General features: G+C 38.2%; 1 protein-coding gene across 19 annotated transcripts in view; it reads left to right on the top strand.

Moving 5' to 3' along the window:
• Window positions 1–23,137, top strand: part of dlg2 (discs, large homolog 2 (Drosophila)) — a 194,733-nt gene that overhangs the window by 114,587 nt on the left and 57,009 nt on the right. For 15 of the 19 annotated variants that reach the window (XM_060895353.1, XM_060895369.1, XM_060895364.1 and 12 more), the window contains 2 exons: window positions 14,888–14,941; window positions 20,757–20,807. In XM_060895353.1, the coding sequence (XP_060751336.1) occupies window positions 14,888–14,941; window positions 20,757–20,807 (105 nt within the window). Of the gene's footprint in view, window positions 1–438; window positions 1,022–10,057; window positions 10,445–14,887; window positions 14,942–20,756; window positions 20,808–23,137 lie in introns of those variants that run through there. The other 4 variants (XM_060895370.1, XM_060895371.1, XM_060895372.1 and 1 more) reach the window with 4 other exon arrangements.

Here is a 23,137-nt window from a genome sequence, read left to right as displayed (position 1 = left end):
ATGTGGTTCAGCTAAACAGATTTTAGAACTGAAACTATAATCACAGGGTTAAGTTATTCACAGCCTTGTCCTTTTTACCTTTTCTTCTTTGCCAGGGTTCAAACTGCTACTCTTTTTTGAGCTCTGTCTTTCTCTTTCTCTCTGTCACTCTCTCAGAGACACAACACAAATACACAAAATCAGAAACACAAAAATACTACTGTATATCTGTGTTGTACACTACAACAACCAATTGATTGCTTCTAATCGGGTTGTGACCACACAGCCAGACCCTGTTTCCCGAGGAGCTGATTTAGCTTTTTTAATCTGACCCTGTTTCCCCATGCATATACTAAGTGAGTGTCACTGCCTACTCTCTGTTTAAGTTGGCAAAACTGTAGTACAGCCTAGACTAACCTCGCCTGATCCCAGCCTGATCGTTGAACTGCTGCAGTACAGGCCACGCGGCAGACAGCGAGCCAGTCTGGCGTCCCTCACACAGAGCTAGTCATTAGAAAAGAAAATCATACTCTGCACTTTTAGCAGAACTTTGCTCTGGTTAACTTATATCAGAGCCCACAGATTTTGGCTAAACCTTTTTCCTTTGAACTGGATTAATCAGCTGAAGATGCTGGATTTTTTTTATTATACGTTTCCTTTGCAACCTGTATTTAACGTCACCTTTTCATCTGTGCAATAGGGACCTCGTGGTCCACTGATTTTTTTTTTAATTCATTCTGAATGCATGGTGGTCCAGCTGGACAGGAACATAATGAACCACTTGCTGGGAGATGGGGGAAACCACTTGCCTGGCAACTGCAGGGAGAAGACTGACCGGGGTAGTAAGCCCATCCTTCTGCCCCTGGCTCAGCGTGACACTCGGGGAATGTGGCTGCAGAATAAATGCCGAAGTGTGGATTTCCTCAGGAATAAAACTCCTTATCTGTGGCCCATCAAATCAGCCTCTCTGGCAGCCATCTGCAAATGGAAGCAGACTCTGACAGAGAGGCTGCTGAAACGACATCAAGGAAGTTACATTCAGGTTAGCGTGAGTGTGTAGAGTCTCTGATTATTAATATTATCTCAACACTGAACTAAAATATATGACATGCTTTATGCTGTATGGCATCTACAGTAAATAGTGACAATGCTGTTTTATACTCGGTAGTCCTTTAAGTATGTTTCTTTTAATGTTAAGAACAAAACCTAGTCAAAAAAACGCAATAATGCTAGCATTCTGTCCAAATATTCACACAAGCAAATGACAAGTCACTGATAATTTATCCAGTATCTTGTCTATTTGCAGATCCTGCTACTGTCTAGCAGATTAGCAAATTAGCAAAGCAAGCTAACTGTGCTAACTAGGAACACTCTCCTGAAGCACCAATAAGATTTGTTTGAGAGTTCAAAGATTTATTCTGTTTTGATAATTCTCAATACACATTAAATGATGGGATGCAATGAAAATACGGTTATAAGCATAAAACGTAAATGGGAACTGAATACAGGTAGAAACTAATGTTGTATAGGTGTAATCCAAGCTGTATAGGTGTAATCCATGACTTTACTGCATCACACCTAATTTGCATATAATTAAGAAAATATCAAGTCTAATATTACTTGTTGTACTGGCTTTTTGTCTTTTGCTGCTGTTGCTCAAATCAGGAACAGTATTATACACATACATAGGAAAATGAATGTGTAAATGTAAGAGTAAGGAGAATTCTTGAATTAGATGTGACATACTATCACTTAAACTCACTTTCTGTTCTGTATTCATGGGGCATCTTACCTGTTATATACCTGTTAAAAAAAAGCACGAAAGCTTGCCATTACATTGAATAACAAATCATAGCATTTCCATCCCGTTGTGCATGACTGCACTTGAAGAGCTACTTGAGAAGATGGGAAATGTTTAATATGGCACACACTAAGAACTGTTTACATGTTACAGAACTCCAGTGACTTTCAGCCTTTCAGGACATGCTCTTAAGTTTTAATCATGCAACCACAGCCTTTTTCAATTTGGTCGTATGGGAAAATCATTAAAGAGGAATCATTTTTTTTGTCAAGGTATCAGTTTGTAGTACGTACATGTTGTACTGTATGTAGGACTCTGTGGAACCTTATAAACAACTATATATGTTTATTTTTTTTTGCATTTATATTACCATTTATGTATTTTTCACATCACATATGCCAGTGTTGTTGATGCTAGATGTCCATATTTATTCAGGTTTGCCTTGTTTAATTCCATTTACTTTAGCCATTTTGCTTGTAATTTTTCCTGCTAATGGAAAAGAGAGACTATGGGTCTATGGCTGCTGCATAAACAACCACACTATGGATATCTGATTAAATGTGGTGGTAAAAATGTATTATATTAAAGATTTCACTGTAGCTCCTCAATTCCACTAATATTCCGTATGACTAACTGTCCTGAACCATGGTGTGATATCAGTGATTTCAGTGCCATGGTCATTACATAATGCCTCTCTCTTTTGCACTGTCTGTGTGTCTCTGTGGGCTGCTGTCACAGTTTGAACAGTTTTAGTGAACTATTGAATCGGTTTCTTAGTTTCAGGAGTTGCTTACGGTGTTTGGCTCGCTCCCCAAAGCTCAGAGGGCATTAGCTATTGAGCATGGCTTATGGAAGTAAGTACCCCTAAGAGAGAAGCCTGGTGACTATAATCAGGGTGTGTGGAGTTATAGGCTGCCTATGTGATGAATGAAGCTTGTCTTGAATGCTTTATGACCAATTAAAGTGGACTGCGTCCATTGCAAAAGTTTGTACACCCAAAAGAAAACAAAGACGGAGAATGTAATCTAGATCATTCACTGAGTAAGCTTTGACAGATGTTAATATATTATTAACTTAATAAAGAAAAGTAGTGCACAATTTTAAATGGGATAGAAATATCCTGCATTCATTTTGGAAGCCTACAGTTCAGCATTTTATAATATTTATAATATTTATAATAATATCCTCGTTGATTTTTTGGAGTTTTTCAGATGAAGTCTGTTCATCAAATGGATCTGGCAAAACTTGCTGTCTTGTTGCAGTATAAACTTTTGTAATCATATTTTTAGTATACATTATTCAATATCAGTACATTTTTGGGTGGCACAGTGTTATAATATTGATATGAGGTGAGCTCTATTATGTAAGGTTTGATCGTGAATTTAGATTACTCTCTCTGAACATGTTCTTCATGGGTTTCCTCTAAGGTTTCTGGTTTCCTCTTATGTCCCAGAAACATGCTGGTACAGGGACAGGCTAAGATAAATGGTTGTTTAGCCCTTGAGTGTAAGATCAGGGTTCCCACTCTTTTTCAGAGATCATTTTCAAGGACTTTTCCAGGACATTTCAAATTTAGGAAAAAAAGAGGTTTTCAGATGCCTTTTCTAAAGCTTGCTTCGTACCAAATCCAGTGTCAAGCTGTTTAAATAGTACATGGTTTGCTTTGTCTTGTGGATCTAGTATTAGCAGTTGGAGAGGTGTCTTTAAATTTTCCAGGTCTTCCCTTTTGATATAGCTTGATAGCAAGCCTCTCGTGGCTCTCAGAGCTGGAGTTGAATGAGTAGTGTAACTTTTTAGTGTGACCATTTTGATTACCCAACGAATCTCGGCTTCAAGCACAGCTTGGCTGGAAAAGAACTTTGACAGTGTTGAGTTGCTTTGTGGGCCTGAGCATGTTGCCTCTTCATTTGTATTGGATACTTGAAAAGCTGTGCTTTCCTGATTGCCACTTTCAACATCTACAGTGGGTGCCTGTAGGTCTTTGCTAGATTGTCTGCAAATTTCCTTTCCTCTGTTTTCAGAAGTCATTAAATGAAGTCGTGTCATGTGAATGAAATTTCAACATTTATAAAATAAAAAGACGCACATATTAATACCCTTTCCTTTCTCAGGCCAATGCCGTTATGCATGCTTTAGTTTGCTGTGCATTCCCCTTGCACATGATATTCCGATTAACAAGGTTAATATAACCTGCTTACCGTCACCATTTGCTGAAAACATTCGAGCACTTACAGTAAACCATTCCTAGCACCTGAAACCACCAACACAAGACAGCATCATCCATCACAGCGAGATTAAACAGCATAACAAAAAACCAGTCAAAACTCAGCGTCCCTGAACAGAGTGCTTTCTGTTACTAACGTTAATTGTTTCGACCAGTTGTAAACTGTTCTTTAAATGATCAAGAACATTTAAAAATAATAATTTTCCAGGACAACAAGATTTTTTCCAGGACAATTTATGTTTTCTCTCATTTTCCATGTGTTTTCCAGGACTGGAACATGGGTCATTAATTTTCCAGGATTTCCCGGTTTTCCAGGACACGTGGGAACCCTGAAGATAAACAATGATAAAGTTCATCCTACACAAACACTTGTAACCAGAAGGGTTAAACACCTTAAAAGCCATGCTGACAGATATGTAGTTGACGCCAGCTCCTTAATTGATAATGAAACATTAGATTCTGAACGTTCTTGTAACAGCAAATCTTTTTTCTTTATTTCTCTTTCTCTCTAAACGCACCAACCATTATTACTGTACATCATCACAGCTTCCAGCTCTTTGCCTCCTGACATTAGATTATAATCATCTCCCCATTTAACATAGTGCTCTGTTGTATCTCAGACTACTGCAGCGCTCCATGTGCACTCACATAATCTAATTACCTTCACCCTGCAGGAACCTTGCTTCCCGTCCTGCATTATTTAAGTCACGATTCTGAAGTAAGCCTTAGCCGGGGCAGTGGATCAGAGCAGGACTTCAGTGGGTCAGAGTTCAGTGCTGTGCACACGGATCAGACCTGCAGTGCACGTGGGATCTCAGCTGAGAGCTGATGTAACATCACCTACTCTGGTGCTGAAAAGCACTCAGGCACAGGAGAACATTAAGACACTTCAAGCAGCTTGATTTGATTTTGTAATGATTTAGTTTGTGAAACATTCATAAGATGCATTAGCGCTATATTAGAGTTTTTAGAAAGGAATGGTAGAGTCTTCTTCTGTGCTCTGTGATGGGAGATTATATTTGTGCCTGTAAATGTGAAACAAAAGGCCTAAGGAAGCATGCATTCTTTAGAATTGTTTTATAGCAATGTGAAAAGTGCAAAAATGTACTTTTACTGATAGAAATGGGCGTTCTTCTACTGTATATCATACACAAACTCTTATAATAGTATGGAAATGATCATAATCAAATTAGCATTGTCTCTGTACTAGAGTTGAGTCACTGGCTGGCTTCAAACGAAGACTGAAAACTTCAACAAGCACTTAGATAAATAAAAAAAATAATAAACTCTTGCCTCCGTCTCTTTTCCTGGGATTGGTGCCAGATCCACTGTGACCCTGACCAGGATGAAGCACTTACTATAGAGAAAGAAATGTTTTTGTTGTCCCCGTTAACATGTTTGCTTGATACAGTAGTTTTCTTAGTCTTTGACCTCTTTATACTAGCATGAGGATATGTTTTTGATGGCGACTACAATGTTCTTCTGGATAAGAACTACATGCAAGTGTCTGTGAAAAGTTAGCGACTTTCCACCGGACCACCAACCTTTAAGATTGCTTTCGTATAATATAATCCAGACAATAAACGCACACACACACTACGACACTCTGAGTTTTCTTTAAATGCCACAGCAGCTTCTCAGTTACAGTCTGTCTCTCTTCTGAACGAGATGAGAGCAACTCTGCTGAAAAGTTCAGGACTTCAGATGAACCCCCTAGAAATGACATTTTTTTGTATTTTCTCTCAACAGCACACACTCTGTTCATCACTGGCACAGACTTGGTGTGAAGTGTGTGATTGAGAAAATCACTGTCAATATTGCTGTTGAAGGTGAGCTGCATGTGCCACCATGTGGTGAACTGCAGTAACACACTTTATTCACAAGCAGATTCTCTTCATAGGTAGATAGTTATTTCAAGTTGTTCACAGTTTATGTATTTTTTGTTTGCAATGTCAGTTAATTAAATTAAATAAATAAAAAATACAAAATTATTGGGTCACTTAGTTGGTCTCTCAAACACTTTGAATTTGAGGGTAAAGGTAGAGTTTTAGATGTAGGTACAGACATAACATCAGTGAGCTACATTAATGCATTTTGTGTGTGTGTGTGTGTGTGTGTGTGCTTGTGGTGTTAAAAAATATAAAAGTGGGGAGACTCATGTTGCATGTGTTTGCTGGGTCATGGGGGATTTCACTGAAGCTGCAAATGGCCTGTCATTCACTGACAGCACCAATCAAGCAGTGTGTGTGTGTGTGTGTGTGTGTGTGTGTGTGTGCGTGTGTGTGTGTGAGAGAGAGAGAGAGAGAGAGAGAGAGAAGCTAAGAGGGTGCAAATGTGTAATAAGTGATGTGTTTGTGTAAACATTAACTGCTTTGTAACGGGCAGCAATAAAAGTACAAACGTGTGTGTGTGTGTTTGTGTGTGTGTGTGAGAGAGAGAGAGAGAGAGAGAGGGAGAGAAGCAAAGAGTTATAAATGTGTAATAAGTGATGTGTTTGTGTAAACATTAACTGCTTTGTAACGGGCAGCAATAAAGGTACAAACGTGTGTGTGTGTGTGTGTGTGTGTGTGTGTGTGTGTAGACCAGGATGGTTTGTACTGTAATCAAGCCCCTGGATTTCTGATCCCAGGACAAGTTTATGTTAAAATTAAGGCTTGATGAGGAAAACTTGACAGCTTTACCTGTTCTCAAGTGTGAAATCATAAGAGCCAACTGATGTTGACTATTTGACTATTTGTACAATAATGTATGTTATTACATTTTACCTCAAACAGACTTGACCTATTCATTTATATTCATGAGCAGACTTTATGAAATGTTATGGCCAAGAATTTGACCACATTTGCTTATTCTGATAGAAAATTGGAACTAATTTATTTAAAACTCACATAATGGAATTATAATGTGAGACATAAATGAGAGTGATGCTTGATTTGATATAATTTAACTAAGTTTATGTAAGAGAGATTGAATATACTGGATGGAAATGTGAGAAGTCTTTTTGATGATACAACATTTGGTGACATTTCCACGGCTGTCTCGTGATTGTCGTCTTGATGATGTGGCATCACAGTTGGTTGGCGTGCATGTGCACAAGTGGACATCATCACCTAGTTATGACACACTCTTAAATTCATCAAAACCCATAAATAACACATGGCACTTTGTAGGTGTTTTAGAGATGGCTTTAATAAATGAGACTGAATTTTGACATGTCATAACCATCTAGAGTTCAAGAAAGCAAAATTGTGAGCAGAACTGAGAGCAAAAATCTCTTGGGAGTACAGGTAGGACGGGCATATTCTGCCCTTTCAATCACAGTGACATCAGCCAATCATGGGTGTTTATGTGCTGATGCATGCAGAAGGGGATAAAGAGTGCTTTCCTTTGAGGGTCTTACACAGCAGCACGAGCAGCAGTTTGAAGAAATGTGGATGGCTGGCCACATTACTCAGAGGAAGCTTACAATAACTTTCTCCATCCCAGATTGGTAGTTGTCTAATTATAGTGAAGGCAAAACTGGTGGTGACAATTGACCAGGACTTAAACAGGGAGAAAATCCAGAGGAGAAGATGTCTTTGCATAAGTATTTAATCACTTAATGGAACATACAGTACCATTGCTTTTGTGATGACATACAGTATCTCTCACACACACACTCACACACACACACACACGCACACACACTCAGATTCTGAAACTGTTTGCTGATTGAATCATGTTTTGAGAACAGTTCTGTTTCGTAAGTGACCTTCTCCCCGGTAAAAGAATAGAAGAATAAAAACTCTTAGTTTCTCATTAGGACAACCCCTAACCCCTTCAACCCCTTATTTTTATTGCCAATGCAATGCCTGTGGCAGGCAGCTGTGTGTTTAAAGTGTGTGTGTGTGTGTGTGTGTGTGTGTGTGTGCGTGCACGTGTGCAGTCTTGCAACTGAGCCTTTCTACAAACACATTCAGTTAATCTAGTGATAAGTACAGTCAGTCATGGATAAGAGCTCATTTTATGTACTCATTTCTCTCTCTCTCCCTCTCTCTCTCTTACACACTCACACACACACTCAAAAAAGCTCACACTTTTTCATATCTGCAGCTGTGGGTGAAAGCAGCTATACTTCACTTTTATTTAGCTATCAAAGACTTTTATTTAGTTATCAATCCCTAGAGGCAAAAATCATTGCAATTTTAATTCCAAGATACATTTCTGAGAGAGGATAACATTCTTTTTCACTACTATATTTGTACTATAAGTGTCTAACTAAAAGTAGTAGCCGAGATTTACATTTATTCAAAGTCATTTGAAATCAGTTCAAGCATCTAATATTGCACAGACTGTGGGTTAGGAGCAAATATCCCATCAATCCAAATCAATCAAATTTTGTATATTGTTTACAGACAGTGTCCAAATGTAGACTTAATCCATAAGGAGCAAGCTTGAGCGGACAGAGGCAAGTTAAAACTCCCTGAGATGTCACCTTGAAAGGAACCGATTGTGAAATAAAAATCGTTATACCATTAATTTATATTTTTTATGATGTATTAAATATCAACTGAATCATAAAATACAAATACAGATATTTTAATGTAGTAAAAAAAAGGAACTGTATAGGTGGATTTTGACCATATTGACCAAAAGACTAGACTTTTGTTGTATCTTAAACTGAAAACAATGCTATAATCAGGCCTAAGACATAAAAGTGTGACAAATTAAAAGTCTCAAAAATTGTGTCATAGGTACATACTGTAAACTACTAGTATATTATTGGATTTTGAACATAAAATATAGTCCTATCTGTTGTTTGCAATAGTCTGTATTTACAGCTTGTGCTAACATTAATATCCTGCAACTTCATTCATATTTTTTTATCAAATGCAGCACGATCTGATAAAAAAAAAAGTACTTAGTTTTTGCAAGGCCTCAGTAGAGGACAGTATGAAAGAAGCAATATAAAAGAGAATTTCTTTTCACCGGAATCACGAATGACAAGTGCTGCCTTTATGCTGGAGATCAGAACAGAAACATTTGCTCTTCTCTTACTTTTTCTATTTATTAGCCTGTCATTAGGTGTTCTCCAGGTCTTATGTAAGTTCTGCTGCAAATATGTAGCTACCACAAACATCAGCCATGTACACATACACACCATTTAGTGTATCAACTAACACATTGTCCAAAACCATAGTATTTCTGCTTACTGCCCTCAGGGTAAATGGCGGTCTGGATGGAATTACAAAGAATCTGGCAAGCCAAGTGATTTTAGAATTTCATAAAAACCAATGGAAAAAGTTTGTGAGACCAAAGTTAAACTAATGACTGATTAGAGTTGTCCAGAAATGTATAACTTTTATGTTATATAGAATTATGGTTACATCTTAGAGGAATCTTAAAATGGTCACTGCAGAAATTAATTAATTAAGAAAAAACTTTTGTACTTTCTGTGTCTATATATGAGTATTATTGTATTTTACTGTATTATTATTGCACAGCATATTAGAACATATCACACTCCATTTATAGCTTCATAAAGCCTGGACTTCATAATGAAGAAAATGTAATTGTAGGAGATTTGTTATGAATGTAACAGGACTGCAGTGTGGGCCTGTAGCCAGTAGGTGGAGAAATGCTCTGTGGCAGGACTGGCCAGCAGTACACATCTGCATGATTCATTACACTCCAGAGACAGATCACTCCAACATACTGTAAATCAACCTTTAACTTTATTTGTGTTTGCATTTGCACCAATACATTGTTGGGATAGGTAGGATTTTTTGTTAGATTTTCAATAAAATTGGTTGCTGTAGGACTGGAGCAATGTTAATGTCAAAATAATGTCAAAAATAATATATGATCATTCAAAAATGTGTATCCTGAACATTAGGTGCACTGGCTATCTAGCTGTATAGTGATACATTAATAGATAGATCTATTGACAGAGTCTCTCTCTCTCTCTCTCTCTCTCTCTCTCTCTCTCTCTCCTGATCACTGGCCCACACACGCATACACTCACACAAACACACACACTCTCAGTCAGTGCAGAGTGAGAAAGCTCAGCTCAGAGGAGAGGCACTCACTGCAGCTGTGCGTCCTCAACTGCTGCTGCTTCCTGAATACAAACGACCACAGAAACTGGAAGAGACAGACAGAGAGAGAGGGGGGAAGAGAGTGTGGACAGAATGACTGCCCACCTGGCTGAGCAGCAGAGCTGTTGTCTGGAGATGCATACCAGAGAGGGCGACACTCCTTGTGGATGCGGATACACTGTGTCTTCTGCCCCGGCTGTACCAAACATGCCACGGCAGCGAGCCAGGCTCACAACGTCACGCTCTGATGGCTCATGGAGGAGCCCAAGCAGAAACATGATGCTGCGTACCAAGGGGGGCAGCTGCGACCTGTGCTGGTCCGAGTGTAGCTGTGCGCAGCATGCTTGGCGTGAAACGTACCAGGTAAAGAAGTAAGAGTGTTTTGGAATGGAGTGTGAGAGGAGTGGAGGATGGATGTAGGTTAAAAAAGAGGAAACGACAGAAGAAGAAAGTAGGAAAGAAAAGGGAGAGAGGAAGGCTCAGTTGTCGGCATGCCAAAGAAGTGTGCTCTGGGCTGGTAATCTTGTAGACAGCAATTTTGTGCAATGATGTGTTATGTACTCTGTGCTGCTGATTGTATTAACACATTTTTACAGGTGATGGTCATTTCTTCTGAGAACTAACTAGATTAAGCCAACTGTGTCTTTGTCTAATCTTTTTGAACGCTTGCCTCTATAAGATTTCTATATCTACTTTAAACCATAGAACTATATGTCACTCTAATCATGTGAATGTGTGACTTGTACTAAACTGCTTCTCATAACAAATCCCAGAAACAATCTTTGCCTCCAGACTAAGCACAGCAGCTCAGCATTTTCACTTATTCTTAAAAGGCAGTATGCAAAAATACAGTGAGTTTGTTTAGAAGAACAGTGATGCTTGTTCATTTTTGCATTACCTATGCATTTGATATAGTAGGCAACAAAGGGCTGTAAAAATGACAAACTACAGTATGTCTTTAAGAGTTCAGTGAATGACCAGATCAGGACTGGGTATGGTGTATACCATATGTGTGTTTCTGTTGGCTTGAGTAGTGACAGTCATGTTTGGGTGAGCTCTCTAGCCTCTTTGGTGTGCTCTAGCCTCGAACCTCATCGCAGTGGAGATGCGTACTTGTTCCAAACACAAACACATTTCACGTGCCTGCCGTGATCGTGTTTGGTTCATCCATGCTTTCATGCTTAATTTCCTATCAATCCATTAGTGATTATACATCAGAAGTGTTTCTTGTACCTGAACCCAGCTAATTGTCTTCAATACATGCCTTGATTATGATAATATGGACCCCATTTAAACTGGTATTTCATGCTGCTTCATCTACAGTATGTTCAGAATGCCAATGAGTCTCATCCTGAATGAGTCTCAGATTGATGTATGGAAGCTGGTCAGGGAATCCAGGATAGTGGTTCGTGGGTTGCATGCTGATTATGTGTGGCCATGTAGGTGATGTTTGAACGTCTGCACACGTAAAGAAACCTTGTCCAGCTTCTAATTGGGTTGTAATTAATCAGATTCCCACTTCTTTGTATACACACTGATTCTTGCTGTGTTATTGTGTTACTGATGGGTTGTAACATTGGGGCATGTACTTGTGTATTATTGAGGCTGGTTGCTCTATGTATAGAATCTCTCTGGCCTGAATTATTAAGTGCAGTAACCTAGAACAAGAGCTGCAGCTGCAATTTGTTCCCGAGTCACCCAAAATGCATTTAACATTCATTATCCGAAAATACTCTTAATCCCTATTTGAAGCCGGTATTAAGAATTCTTTTGGATTTGATGTGAGGATTTGCACAATGTGTCTGACAATATACTGTGTTGCAGGCTTTCTGATAACTATTCTGACAAAACATTTATTGTGATATAAATTATGCATGCACAAGTAACACCTATAAGTCCTAATCACAAGCATGACTCTTTATCCACAGCTTTCAGTCTGGAGTGTGATTGCCATTGTTTTGGGTTTCCCAGCCCTGCTCACTAATCTAATCTAAGCACTTCATCCAGTTAATCCAGCCCTGAATATTAAGGCCAGGTGTGTTGTAACTAATCATTGCAAGGTGGTAGATCTTCAGGAATGGGATTGGGTGCCATTGCTCCAAACAACTTAAGATTCGCTAAGCTAAATTTATCAAAAGCATGAGGTTATTACAAACATATCGTATTTGAACAGATTATATTCTCCCGCATGTATTTTGTAAGAAATTCCCAAATAAGCGAAAACAGAGGTGAGTTGTGTTTATGATTAGTCATCGCACACATGGCTTTCTTGTGGTGTTTGTAGCTGGTTACTTTATTTGCAAAATGGAAAAAAATTCTATAAAGAGATTTTGCACATTTAGCAAAACACTAAACAGCAGAACAGCACCAGTGTAATAACCACTTTAAACAGTAAAACAGGTCTTAGAGAGGGAGTTCTGCCCTGATTTGCTTGCTCTTGTAAACTCTGGGGAAATCATTCACAGTGTGTTCAAACTCTTCCTGAGCATTGCTGTGGTTTAGCCACTCTGCATCCACACACACACACACACACACACACTTCATTTGCCTGCACCCCTTCTCTACCCTACTGTCTCTTTAGTGTAAGCTAGTTTGTTGATTACATCCAAAAATGTCAGCTTACAGTCAAGATTCTGACTTGCATGTGGTTGCAAGGTCTTACAAAAATTGTTCCACAGAGCATGATTATAATTTACACCTTTTTAAGGATTTGCTTAACTCTAAAGTTTACTACTGTGACTATCAGAGCTATGAAGTACTTATTGGTATGTCTTACATAAGGAGAGCTTAAATGCAGTCTTTTAAGCACTGCATACTGTGGCCTCTGTAGTACGATGAAGTCTAATGTAAGTGTTAGACCTCCAACTAAGGTCTGAGTTGTTAACAAGGTTCTAGAGAGTCAGTCATAAACTTTTTTAAATCCGTACTGTATAATATTTTAAACTGTTGAACTTTCCAGGATCTTTTCTATGAGGTCTATATCTACATGCATTTGATGTTTAATCTCCCTGTGTGTTGTACACACACTCTTCCAAAGCCATTGCGATCTGTTTTAACTCACAGGATGATGATTCTAGTCTTGACATACTGTAGTGTTAAAGTTTGGCATAGGCTAGTCAGTGGGTAAGTCCCTCTTATTGGTCCTGTAGAGACATAATACACAGATTTGGCTTGCCTGAGCCTTATGAGGGTTTCTTTTTTCAGTGAGCAAAATTGCCATTTGTTGATATACTACTGCAATTATCACCAGCTGTACTGCACCCCTTGTGGCTTTATTACATGATGTACAATAAAACACGGTGTAGTTGCTATATGTCATTGCACATGTGAAGCTTTTAATGTAGCACTCTTTCAATCAGGGAGACAAAGCTGAAGTGGGAGATGAAAGGCTTTCTTGTGTGTGCAGACTCTTTAAATGAAGAGGTGTGTGGGTGTGTGTGTCTTCATCAGACCACATCGATGCAACAGAAGCTCTTAATTAATTTCCTGCTGTGTTGCTGTACTGTCCCCCTCTCTCTCTCTCTCTCTCTCTCTCTCTCTCTCTCTCTTTCTCTGTGTGTCTGTGATTGAAGCAGTAGCTCTTGTGGCCTTCATTAATGTAGTCAGAGCCTTGTGCAGTCAGCATGCGAAGTCTCAGCCTCAGGCATCGATTGCTCTCTCAGCACTGCTGCCACTCTCTTCACCTGGGTCTTATAGGCTTTGTGGCACCTCTGAATGCCAATGTTCTTCACAGCCTCTGTGTGTGTGTGTGTGTGTATGTGTGTGTGTAGACCAGGATGGTTTGTACTGTAATCAAGCCCCATCTCAGGACAAGTTTATGTTAAAATTAAGGCTTGATGAGGAAAACTTGACAGCTTTACCTGTTCTCAAGTGTGAAATCATAAGAGTCAACTGATGTTGACTATTTGACTATTTGTACAATAATGAATGTTATTACATTTTACCTCAAACAGACTTGACCTATTCATTTATATTCATGAGCAGAATTTATGAATGTTATGGCCAAGAATTTGACCACATTTGCTTATTACATAATGGAATTCTTAGAGCAGTTGTTCAGCTGTTTTAACATTAGCGACTGTATAAAATGGTTATAATGCGTCTATACAATTATTATTGTATATTGTATATTTATACAATTTTAGTCTAACGATAAGTGAGATTTATCTAAGATATAAACATTACTGAACATCATACAAAGCACTATTCAAAATCTGAGCACTACAGCATCTACAAATAAGTTCAATCTCCGCAATTAGACTTAAGGGAAAAAAGTGAAAAAGGTCATTTCACATATTATAGATGTAGTAGATAAATATTAGACTTATTTATGCATACATATGTGTGTGTGAGTATGTATGTGTGTGTGTGTGTAAGAGAAAGCTACAGAGGATGAATTGTGTAATTAAAACCAGCATCTGTGCAGCGATGCACCAAAATCAACATTGACCAGCAATAACAGAGGGATCTTTGTGTTTTGAAACAAAGCGAACACAAAAATGTCAACTAGACTAAATATCGTCTAGACTGAAATTTCTTTTTGTTTTTGTTTTGTCATGCTTTTTTTCTGCTTTTCAGTTTGCAACTGTTCCTGTGTACATTGTAATGTCATCATTCTTTTCACCTCTGATTGTGTGTGTTTTAGCTCAGTGTGTTGTGTGAGTTGTGTTTGGCGTATTGGGGCAATGTTAGTAAATCTGACATGACTATTTCATCTCCGCACAGAAGCGTTCCAGCACACGTTAATAGAAACTAGGACAGGTCTTACATGGCTAACCTACCCTGATGTCTCTTTCTTTCTTACAGGCAAGCCCAGCACCAATTATAGTCAACACAGACACTCTGGAGTCAGTACCTTATGTGAGTTTCACAGTTTTATGTTTTCTTTTTCATGTTGTGTAATGGTATTAGTTTCCATAATAAATACGAAGAATCATTTGCAGTTACGAATAGAAGGCACACTATTGTGTTTTTTAAGAAAGCTAAGGCCATCTGGCAGAAACTAGAGGTGTGTATCGGGAATGAGATTCCATGGGGTGTATGTGTGAGAGTGTTTTACATGAAGCTCATTCATCCTAAGTAACTTTCTGCTCAGGGTTCAAATTAGGTCAATAGTGTGTTTATATTTTGAGAAATTCAAACAGAATTCATAAGAAAACGTAGCAGGCGTTTACAATAAAAATTAATAGTGTGAGCAGGATTACAAAAACAACCTCTGGGATTTTTCCAGTGTTTTACAGGACAGAGTGCTAGGCTACATATACAAATAGTGGTATTGCGTTACACCCCTAGTGTGTAATGTGAGACACAGAGTTATGGTGTCAGTGAGTTTTGGCTTACTTAGTAGCATATCCATGACATTGTTCGATATATGATGAGTTCTCTCAGATAATTATTACATGAGATCTATACTCTATATAAAAGAGTATCACTGGATGCTGTGTTATAATGGGTTACAAGCTGAAGCTTTCTGATAACCATCAGAGATTTTCCCTCATCAGCATCAGACATGAATGCCTGTTTTCTGTGCTGCTTGGCAGCCATGAGGGAGGTGACCGAATTTGGATAAAGTGTGAGTAAAAACAAATGCACTAGGGATGAGTGAGAGAGACCGGAATGAATGATAGAGTTGAAGGGAAAGACAGATCACTAAATATACATTTTTGATGATAAAAGAAAATAGCAGGTGGGCTTAATATAGAGTGACACTATTACTTATTAATTATAAGTATTTTTATTATCACTAATATAGTTTGCATCCTGAAGTACATATTTTGGTTCTCATTACAAATTTATATTATAGTATTGTGTTCCTTAATGTTTTAAAAGAATAATGGTTCAGTATATATGACAAATCTAACTTAAGACAAAACATAACAAGCATCATGATTTCATTTGGAATAAATATTTCCAAACCCTGTCCACAATAATGTGATTACTAAAGCAATCAAACATTTTGAAGACGATTAATAAAGAACAGTAATCATGCACTTGCAAAGTTTACTCCCACATGCCATTGTTCTCTGTTTGGTGTAAATATGTGTTTTTGTGCTTTGGATCTATTTACCTAGCTACTAGTATTAACTATTTGGCTAGCATTACACCTTTGGTTATTGTGATTAAGGTGTTGTCATTAGAGCTGCTAGGTAGCTTAAAGTTACTCACTCTCTGAACAAATAAATAAATAAATGGATTAAGAAACTTAAGTACATTTAACTTACATTTAACTATGTAGCTGAACATAGCAGAGTCACAACACTGTCTGACAGATTTTCTGTTAAAATAAACATTTTTCGTTAAACTGATATTGTCTTCATTTAGCTTCCCTTTAATTATTTGATTTCTTCACCAACGTGTTCCCAAGGCTTCTTAAAACTAGTCCAATTTTGATGGCTTGACTAGACAGGCAAAATCTCTGAACCCACATTTTAACCTTTAGATGTAGAAAATTGGGGGGCACGGTGGCCTAGTGGTTAGCACATTCGCCTCTCACCTCCAGGGGTTGGATTCCCACCTCCGCCTTGTGTGTGGAGTTTGCATGTTCTCCCCGTGCCTCGGGGGTTTCCTCCGGGTACTCCGGTTTCCTCCCCCAGTCCAAAGACATGCATGGTAGGTTGATTGGCATCTCTGGAAAATTGTCCGTAGTGTGTGATTGCGTGAGTGAATGAGAGTGTGTGTGTGTATGCCCTGCGATGGGTTGGCACTCCATCCAGGGTGTATCCTGCCTTGATGCCCGATGACGCCTGAGATAGGCACAGGCTCCTCGTGACCTGAGGTAGTTCGGATAAGCGGTAGAAAATGAATGAATGAATGAATGTAGAAATTGTATTGCACATTTGTATAGATCTCAGAAGAAATATTTCTTATCTAATATTATTTTATAGAAAAATACAAAATCCTTAATCCTACCATTAGTTTCTGTGGGGTTTTGACAGAATGCATTTTTAATCAAATGTGGATGGGAACTATTATTCCAACCTCTGAGAATTTTTTTTGTAACAAATTGTTTCTGTCTAGATTTGAACTTCCTGGATGTCTGATTTCTCTTAGCCCTCTCTGCTCAGTCAGCACAGCATTTTCAGCAAGCAAATGCAATTAAGCTTTGTTTTAAATGAATGGTCCTGATGCAGAGGATGTGAATGGTGTGGGACTTGTTGTAGTCAGAGTTCAGACTGACAGAGAGACTGTGCTAATGTTTAACTTTCCTCTGTGTGTCACTACGACCACAGGAGGTTTCAATGACTATGATGAAAGCGCTTAGTTCTGTTTCACTGAATATTATTACATTTTTTCTGAGTTTTCCTGTTTTTTGGCCTGGATGTTTGGTAGTGACCGTGTGTATGAAAATGCCCTAATGATTGTACATTGCAGTAGATATAAACACACATCCACAGACACACAAAAGATCGATAGACACTACATTAACACTAACTTATTTCTTGTGAATGTATCTCGTGAAACTGCAGAAAGTAAGCGTGTTTATTAGAATGCAATGATTTCTCAATATGAATGTGCAGGGTTTTTTTTTTGTAAATGGCACATTCACTGTGACTCACCACTTTATTATGAGCCTGTGTAATCCTGCAGTCTGGATGGATCTCTCCTCCCCTCTGCAGCTGAAGTCGAGCCACAGCACACAAACATTTTTCCCCAAGGACGCACCCGGCAAAAGCACCACTTAGCATTGCTGATGTGAGCCAGGCTTTAGGTTTGAGCCGTGGTAATTCTGCTCTAGTGTAGAGCGGCTCAGACATAAGGACCGTGTTTTCCTGACATTAAGGAAAGCAACTCCCTATCCTGTCTCACCGTCTGTTGTCTGCATAACAAGGAGACTTTGTATATGTCTGCACCATATTTCCGATTTTTCAGCACTGCTGTTACTGTTACGATAATAAGAAATGTTTGGTGATCTGCCAGATTTGGGGATTCATCTATCAATTACAACTCTGTCACTGATGATGTTGGTGCCTCTTAAGCTCTGTGTGCTGATGGCGGATCAGAGTGTGTTGCCTCAGAGTCAGCAGGAGGCTTTCGAGAGCTTTTCGTTTTCCTCCTCATCTGTTCTGATGAGATGGTGCCAGACCGATGTGCCTGCAGGGCCATGAACAAGACAAAAGCTTGGTGTCCTCAATAATAACACGCTCAAAAAAGTTGGATGACTCAATAATCTAAACTAGACACTTAAACAGTGTCACAGATATTTACAGCAACTTAAATACATGCAAACAGAAACTGGTTCACAAATTTCAACTAAAATTTTCTTCAAAATACCTAATTAGATTTGGATGTAAGATTCAGTGACACCTGGCTGACGATACAGTATGTGTTTTGTAAAGGACTTTAAGTTGTATAGCTGCTGGTGGGATGAGATGACACTTAAGCTATAGTTTAATGCTGTTTTTACTGACAGTCATGCTGAATTCTATTTATTATTTATCTTTTATTTTCTTGGTCAAGTTGTCGAATTAATTTGCTATATTAGCAGCTCTGAACATAGTGCCAGCTGCAAGGCAAATCATAGGTTTATGTTATACATTATAATACATTATTATTTCTATAATAACAGCTCATTCACATGGACTTGGATGGCACATGCGTGACAGTAAAATTATTACTAATAATAATATACAAATGTAAAAACCTCTAATATTGGTATGCTGAAGCTTTCAGTAAAGAGACACTTACAGTATATAACATTGATGGAATGTCTTTATAACTTGGCTGTAATGGCTGACTTCTCGTTTCTTGGTAACATGACAAGCTGAGATTTTTATCTTAAGAACAAAAGAGAGAAAATTGCAGCGCTGGTGAGGGAGTTTTACAAGAATAAATAAAATAATCGTAATAAAATCAATGGCAAATTGTTCTTATAGAAAAATATAACTTTCATTGATTATTTTTTCTATATATTGTTGATCATTATCATTCCTTACTTACTTTGATTGATGTTACTAACTGCATTTTCGATTTAATATCGTTCCATACCAACCATTGATTTAGTAAATGGTGCTATTTATCCTTTGCTCTTTCACTTTTTTCTACTTTGTTTTTTCCCCTGTCCTTTCTTTCTCATTAGCTTAGATGTAGTCTGCACAAGAATCAGCTCTTGCTTATTGCTCATGCCCTTGAAAGCCTTGAAAGTCTTTTTCTTCACCGTGTACAAATGAATCCGTTTCCAAAAAGGATGCATGAAATTGATTTTTGCTGTGATTGTATGAAGCGAGGCAACATTAAAGTGTTTAAGTAAAAAAATAAATAAATAAATAAAAAAGCAGCATAGTGCTTGGCATAAATATGTATTAGTCTGCTTTGCTTTCAACATTTCATTTATTCACCAGTTTCTGTTCTGTTTTTGGGTTCACCTAAGCTAAAAATGTCATTCTGTTGTACAACCTGAATTTGGTGGATTCCTGTGGTGTGTTAAAGCAGGTCAGTGATTTGTTCAGATTATGACTGTAGTAATAGCTGTCTGTGGGCGTGCCACAGACACACACACACACACACACATATATTTTGTATCCATTTTTTATTGTTGACTTAAAATAATTAGATTTCTTGCTGAATCCACACTACCAGTTTTTAGCCTTGATTTCCCTGTCGCAAATAATTTTACAGAATTGCACCAACTCTCTCTAGCTAAATGCTGTCATGCTATTTTCTCAGCCTGTGATTTGTCTAAAATGTTCTAAAATTATCAAGAAAATTTGTGATGATCGTGTAATTTGAGCCCCTGAATGGCAAGTAGCAAGGGGAGAGATGAACAACAGCTGATTAGAATACAAGGTCAATTCCGTGCAGCAGATCCCTGAATCCAGTTTTATCATCCATCTATATGTGTGGGAGTATGAAGGCAAAATGTAAGCACAATAATAATGCCTACATGAGAAATATTTTAGCTGTTGGCAACAACAAAAATAAAAATTAGCTTGACATTTGTGGAAAAGGAATATAGTATAAATATATCTATCCACAACACCTTCAGGTCTCTTTGCACCATGCAAAAACAACCACAATTGCTAAGTTATGAAAAAGCCACATGATACATAGCTTTATTTACGTGAGTAGGATTTGGGGATCAGACATGCTTTGTTGGGGATCTCTCCAGGTGAAGAATTGTGTAGTGGATGAGCCTCTTCAGCGATTGCTTGGGTACTGCATGTACAGCTACATCCACACAGCAGATCTCAGGCAATAAAGGTCAAAAAAAGCATGAGCAATACAATGATTGTTTATTTGACTTATTGACAATATGTGAAACTACATGTAAGATACTGACGATCTCTAGGGCGTAAAAGCTAATAGTCCTACACAAGGTCTGAGCATTAATAGAGATGAGACCCTCTGTTGGAATAAATAAATAGATTCTAGATTGTATTGATTCAATATAGTATAAGGATTTTCATGTTGAATTAGATTAATAATAGCTGACTGTAGCTGGATGCCTAGAGGAGAATGAAAATATTTTATTGCAAAAAACAAAAACAAAAAAAAAAAAAAAACAGTTAATCCATCCAGATTACTTTATTATAATTCAGTGATATTTGGATATTAGCTGTGAAGTCGTGTGAGATGCTCCTCTCATTTTTTAGGGTTGCTTGCTTCAGATTATTAATATTTAATTTCAGTTATTTCTTTAGCATTGCAAATGCTTAATGGGATTTTTTTTCTCTTCCAGGTCAATGGGACAGAAATTGAATATGAATTTGAAGAAATTACGCTAGAACGGGTAAGTCAGAGTGGTGGCCCATTAACTGATACTGTCACAGTTGTGTGTTTAAACACATTGACACACTGAATAAATCAAGTCTTTCCTCTTTGAATTCATCTTCCTTGTGTGTCTTCTTTAAGAAGTTAAATAAATACTTCAGATTTGTTTAACTTAATCTATCAAATGCATCCGTAGTGTATGTGAGATTACTACAGACAATAATTTCAACTTAATTCTCAGCACTGAGAGATGGACAGAACACATGATTTCTTAAGAAATATATCAGTAAATGTTTTGAAATCAAAACTGCATACAGTACATTACATACTGCATACATTACACTCAGAAAAGTGGTATCCTTGTGTCAGAACCATGAATTGTGTTTATAATGCCAAAGGAGCATCAGTGAGGTCAGGCACTGAAGTTCGGTGTAAGGCCTGGGGTGCAATTGGCACTTCAGTTCAACCCGAAGTGTTAAGTGAGATTGAAGTCTGGGCTCTGTACAGAACACTTAGATTCTTCCACTCTATCCTCGGCACACAATGTCTTCATGGACCTCACTTTGTATAAAGGAACAGTGTTATGGTGAAATATTTGGGCCTCTTAGTTCCAATTAAGCTAAAGAATACAAAGCCATTCTATACAACTGTGTACTTCAAACACACATTTGGGTGTGATGTCCACAAACCTTTGGCCATAGTGTACATTAGTGTATGTATTTTGCATAATTATTTTACCACCCCTTAAAATGCACTTAGACTTCTATTGTAACATGTTTCAAATAAAGCACATTTTTAATCCAGGAAACCCTGTTAAGGTTTCTCCCTGTGTCAATCATCCATACAAGCACAGTAAATTGACATTACGTTACAGTTCTGGACCCTTTTAGCTATTCTTAGCTATTCTTTTAGTTATTCTGGAATGCACTCCTTGTTAGTTGTAGAATTTGCAATTACTTGGAGAGTTCTGTATGAACTAAATAAAGGACATATTTTCTTTGCTGTAGCTTTGGATTCTTACAGACAGAGATTCTTCTCTCCTGATAGCTCGTGGGATAAACAGTGTGCTCCACAAGCTGCATTATGGCTAATTGATATCAGAGCAGTGCACTCTCTGGCACAGACAGCCGTGGGTAGGAAGGAGGCTTTTAATTGGAACTCTGTTTGCATGTAAAATAGTGGACTGAGCTCTCTAGGCAGGATGTGTGTGTGAGGGGTAGCCGGCTGCAGGTGACATTTTGACAGATGTAATTGGATCCACAGGCCTGAAGATGATGCTGTGACAATAGCAAACGTCAGCAGGAGCAAAGGGAGCACTGATTTGTCAAACACTGGTGCCAAGAGGCTGTGAGCTTCTGCCTGCTTCTCCCTGTGGGACTCACTGAGATAAAATGCTATTAAAAATGGATACAGCCATAACACTGCAGCTGTTCTCTGTCTTCTCTATTTCTCTTTCTCCTGATCCATGTCTCTCTATAATACATACTGTATTATACACTCTTGGCTTCCTTCACATGACTGATGCAAGTGAATATTATCACTAACTCATTTGACCTGATCTAGCTTAGAGCATGTTTTCTCCTTCTGCCCTGTATCCTACGATCCACCACCCTGTGGAGACAGCAGTGCTATAATCACAAGAGCCTTTCCCAATCTACCCACATGCCAATTAATCAAAGCTCCAAGAAATGACAGTTTGCATGACGCTGCCGTGTCTGGAGCGTTTCCTCTCCTTGCATAGGTGCTCTAATAAACATTGCTCGCCTGGGTGAGTATAATTAGCTCCAATCTGCCACTCTCTGGGGCTGTTTGGCTGTTTATCAGCTGAAGAATCAATTAAAGTGCATCAGTTCCATGCTCATCCCTCTCAGCAACAAACGTTAGTCAGAGACAAAATTTGTTTAATTATGATTTTTTTAAGCTCCTTTACATACTTTGTGGACAGAGGGATGAGATTTTGAGCAGGGGGTTATGACTTATAGCTTCTCATGCTCTTTGTAAATACTGATGAGTCATAATTACTTTGCTAGAACTTAGTGAATCATTGTTACTGTACTAGTCAGTGACCATGACTCTTTGTATTTAGCACGGTTGCCTTCCACCTCAGGGGTTGGGATCCCCATTCCAAAGTTGTTGCTTGTTGTTACATTCTTGGCTGATTGCCATCTCTAAATTGTCTATAGTGTGTAAATAGGAGAGTGTGGGTTGGTGATTGTGCCCTGTGATGGACCTATCCAGGGTGTCCTCTGACTTGTGAGACTCCAGGCTCACTGTGATCCTGTGTAGGATAAGCACTAAAGAAATTGAATGGATGGATGGATCTTTATTTATGACCATATTTGCTGTTTC

Source organism: Tachysurus vachellii, chromosome 20 (genome assembly GCF_030014155.1).
Source record: "Tachysurus vachellii isolate PV-2020 chromosome 20, HZAU_Pvac_v1, whole genome shotgun sequence".
Taxonomy (NCBI): Eukaryota; Metazoa; Chordata; class Actinopteri; order Siluriformes; family Bagridae; genus Tachysurus; species Tachysurus vachellii.
The sequence above is the reverse complement of the archived record's forward strand: the minus strand, read 5'-3'. Positions and strand labels throughout refer to the sequence as shown.